The sequence below is a fragment of the Rutidosis leptorrhynchoides genome, chromosome 6 (genome assembly GCF_046630445.1).
Source record: "Rutidosis leptorrhynchoides isolate AG116_Rl617_1_P2 chromosome 6, CSIRO_AGI_Rlap_v1, whole genome shotgun sequence".
Lineage (NCBI taxonomy): Eukaryota > Viridiplantae > Streptophyta > Magnoliopsida > Asterales > Asteraceae > Rutidosis > Rutidosis leptorrhynchoides.
In genome coordinates, this window is record NC_092338.1 from 340,992,132 (window position 1) to 340,996,265 (window position 4,134).

General features: G+C 29.3%; 1 protein-coding gene across 1 annotated transcript; it reads right to left on the reverse strand.

The window, feature by feature from the left end:
- Positions 1 to 442: 442 nt before the first annotated feature.
- Positions 443 to 2,004, reverse strand: LOC139855544 (GATA transcription factor 9-like). Its single transcript, XM_071844777.1, has 2 exons — positions 1,774 to 2,004; positions 443 to 1,205 (listed from the first exon to the last, which is right to left on the reverse strand). Exons 1-2 carry the CDS (start codon positions 1,879 to 1,881, stop codon positions 600 to 602), a joined length of 714 nt encoding a protein of 237 aa, XP_071700878.1. The 5' UTR covers positions 1,882 to 2,004; the 3' UTR covers positions 443 to 599.
- Positions 2,005 to 4,134: the final 2,130 nt, after the last annotated feature.

Here is a 4,134-nt window from a genome sequence, read left to right on the forward strand (position 1 = left end):
CCCATCATTTAACCCTTATTAAAATGTTGATTCAGCACCAGCTCCAGTTATAGCCCGCGTCGCGGCTCCAGGGCCCGCGGCGCGGATCAAAACTAAAAAGTGAATCCGACAGTTTCTAAAGATTTCTCCATCAGCTCACTTGTTAACCCGCGACGCGGTTCAGATCTGGGAAAAATCGGGATGTTACAAAAGTAGTGCTCAATTTTAATTCTCTTATGAAAACACATGTTGATTATTTTTTGATTTTATATAACATCCACATATAATTTAATAATATTTGTTAGATATAACATATAATTAAACTATTTTTATATAGCAAACCCATGATTCACGATCATTTAACTAGTATTAAATTGATATTCGATCCATTGTCATAATTAAATAAATATAAATAATGATATGAATGAACAAAAAACAAATAAAATATTAATATAGGAGTAAATATTAGATCATACTTGATCCATTGCCATATATACTCTTGCAAGTTGATTTAGTTAAGCTAAACTTCCAAATATAAATTCCATCTTCACTAATTTGTACACAATGATCTAAGATGGTAAATAACTACTAACCCTTCATACTCGTACTCATACTCAATACTAAAACAAAGAAGATGATGTGCTAGAGGATAAGGGTAATATAGACATTCTCATCTCCAACACTTTTTTGTGAGAATTAGAATGTTTATGGGTCACAAAAGTAGGACTCTTGGCTGGCCTATATTCGGGCAGCAGCCTACCCGACTTGTACCTCACTCCACATGCATTACACAGTGTTTTTGGTCCTTGTGGTCCTGCCCTCCATTGGGGTGTTCTTTGTGATAAACAATGTGTGCATTTCCTTCCTTGCCCCTGGCCCCCAATCCCTTCCTCCTGCCCGGAACTGCTGCTGTTAGGAGTTGTACATTTTTTGGGTAAAATTAATTCACTTTCAGCTAACCAAGAAGGTTGATGCAATGAACTTGTAAGGTACTGCTTAGACCAGCATGTGGGGCTTCTTTTTCTTTTGCTTCTTGCCTTGCAAGGTACAACTAGTTTAAGCATAGAATGGGATTCTTTCACTTTTGGTTCTGCTGATTCGTTTGTACCTTCATCTTTGGATGTTGTACTCTGGGGTTTTACTACTGGTGGCATACAATTTCCACTGCTTGATAAACAATCCTCCACAAATATAGAGAGCCATTCCATGTTAACATCACCTTCTTCCTATATTTAAAATAGGTACAACGTTAGCTATATAATATACAAGTCACTAATGCATCTTTTGGATTAAAAATACATTCATTAAATGCTATACATGAACCTTTTTTTATCCCATTCCAAACTATTTAAGAAAATGATAACCATAATAGTTAAAAATTAATTTCAAAATTTATATTTTAAATAAAAAATTATATATATATATATATATATATATATATATATATATATATATATATATATATATATATATATATATATATATATATATATATATATATATATATCTTCATGAATAAATTGACTTCTGAATTAAGTATGAAAAATACGTTATACGTTATAATATGAAAAATTAATACATAAATGCTTAAACTTAGTTTTTGATGGTAAGTTTAGCATTATTCAATTATTTATATGTATATTTTCGTTTTTGTAAATGTAGCATTTTCTTTATATTTGTATTATTCCTTGCATGGGTTATCTTATTATGAAATTAGGAAGATAACAGTAGTACTCAAAGGTACAAGTGAATGAAGCAAAATAGAGCTGAGACAGAAAAACGTTGATGATATACCATGGTATGACTGTAAAGTAGGTCATCAAGGCTGCAAAGAAGGTGCTGCTCCGGCTGATGGGTGGCCGGAAAACCGCCGGAAAGAGAGATATTGTGGCAGAAATCCATAAAACTTTTGACGAAATAAAAAGGAGATGAGAGAGTTATAAATAAGAGCAAATATGGAACAAGAATATTATTTATGGAGTGAGACTTGAAGCAAAGCAGTAACTTTTTTTCTTTCAAATTTGAAACTTTTCTAAATTTGTGTCGGCAAATACAAATAATTCAATTTTAAATATCATCAATCAAGGAGTAACGGAAACCCCACATGCTGTCTCTATCACATGCATGCGCAAACGTAAATACACGTATATATTTTTTATATACAGTAGCATTTATCTTTATTTATCTTTAATAATTATATTAATAATTAAATTAAATAAAATAATAATAATAATAATAATAATAATAATAATAATAATAATAATAATAATAATAATAATAATAATAATAATAATAATAATAATAATAATAATAATAATAAGGGCTGTAAACGAGCCGAGCCCGAGCTTGATAGTGTCCGAGCTCGGCTAGTTTAGTTTTCAGAAAGCTCGAGCTCGAGCTCGGCTCGGTTCGAGCCTTAGATTTTTAGCTCGAGCTTGGCTCGAGATTCATGTGAAAAGCTCGAGCTCGGCTCGTTATAAGCTCTTTTTTTTTATAGAAAACGAAGAACTCAAGCTCGTTAAGCGATATTCGAGCTCGTTAAACAATATTCGAGCTCATTAAGCAAGCATTTAAATATCCTTTAATCTCAATATCTCAACACTATAAATAGAACATAAGTTAATAATAAGTACAATACCATTGAAGAATTTGTAGCTTCTTATAAATTTACAGACCACCTCATAAAATTACAAACTCACAAAAGGCATTTAAATAGGTTAGAACTATTTTAAAAACACGTTACATTTATAATAATCATCTCTAAACTCTAAAGAATATAAAACTATGTATCTTCAAATTTCAACTTCAGTTAGCCCAAAAGAATAATCACTTGAAATAACCTGCATTATTAAAGAAAATAAACAAATTTATGAGTAGTATGTAAATGACATTAAAAAACATTCTGATTGATAGTCAATAAATTGTACAGTAAAATTAAACGTAAAAGAAAACATATGATCTATCTTTGCCTTCAATAATCAAATACCAAAATCACCAACAAAATATCTAAACATACGATCTACTGTAATACTTAGTGTTGCAAAAAGCTAAACACCATGTGTAATCTTGTCTTGTGTATAGTAAGATGCCCTGAAGAATATAAATCGTATGCAGAATCAACAAAATTAACAAAAATATTTGTTTGAATCATATAAAATAAAACATTAGTTTGAATCATCAAATATTAATTTGGATGCATACATTAAAATATGCTTATAAACAATGAATCGATTCAAAATAAATTACCTGGATTCTTCCTACCTTTGATCAACAAATTTAGAATATATAAGAAACAATAAATATAAACAAATGATTGAGATTGAAAAAACTACCTTGTTAGAAATTTCAAACACGCAGCTTTGAAACCTTGTTAAACATTTTTTAAAAGAAAAAAAAAGAGTGTGAGAATTGAAGAGATAAACTTGTAAAATGAAGAAGCAAATAAAGATTAAAGAGTATCTCTGTCTTCTCTCATATTAGACAATTTTTAACGCGGCGTCAGAGGGGTCCCGTCAGACGCGCTGGCAGTGGGTGACGCCCCCCTGACGCCCCTAGTCAGTCAACCTTTTCACGAAAAAAAAATGCGTCAGGGTTTCTGATTGGTCCACGTATTTTAATGATTTTAATTTTGTTTTTGTTTTTTTTTATTTAAATTATTTATATTCTTTTCTATATAAACACATCAAAACCCATCATTTTTAAACCATCAAACTCAATATTTTCTCTCATTTTAACACTTTCATTCAAATATTTTTTTTTGTTTTTTTATTTATTTAAATTATTTATTTTCTTTTATATATAACCATCAAAACCTATCATTTTTAACACATCAAACTCAATTTTTTCTCTCATTTTAACACTTTCATTCAAATGATTTTTGTTTTGTTTTGTTTTGTTTTTTTTTATTTGAATTATTTATATTCTTTTCTATATAAACTCATCAAAACCTATCATTTTTAACACATCAAACTCAATAATTTATGTAATGGTTAAATTTTATGTAATGGTTAATTTTTTATGTAATGGTTAATTTTTATATGTTTTTTAATTAAATGTAATATAATTTGTATGCATAATAAAATAAAAAAGAAAAAGAAAAAAATAAAACTGGTAGGACCTATTTGACACTGGAGGGGCGTCAGGGTTATTTTGGTG

Bases quoted from the DNA above. Each gene is read 5' to 3' on its own strand.
- LOC139855544 (XM_071844777.1), bottom strand. From the start codon at position 1,881: ATGGATTTCTGCCACAATATCTCTCTTTCCGGCGGTTTTCCGGCCACC. The intron at 1,206-1,773 runs GTATATCATCAA...TTTTAAATATAG, and splicing joins TACTTTACAGTCATACCATG to GAAGAAGGTGATGTTAACAT.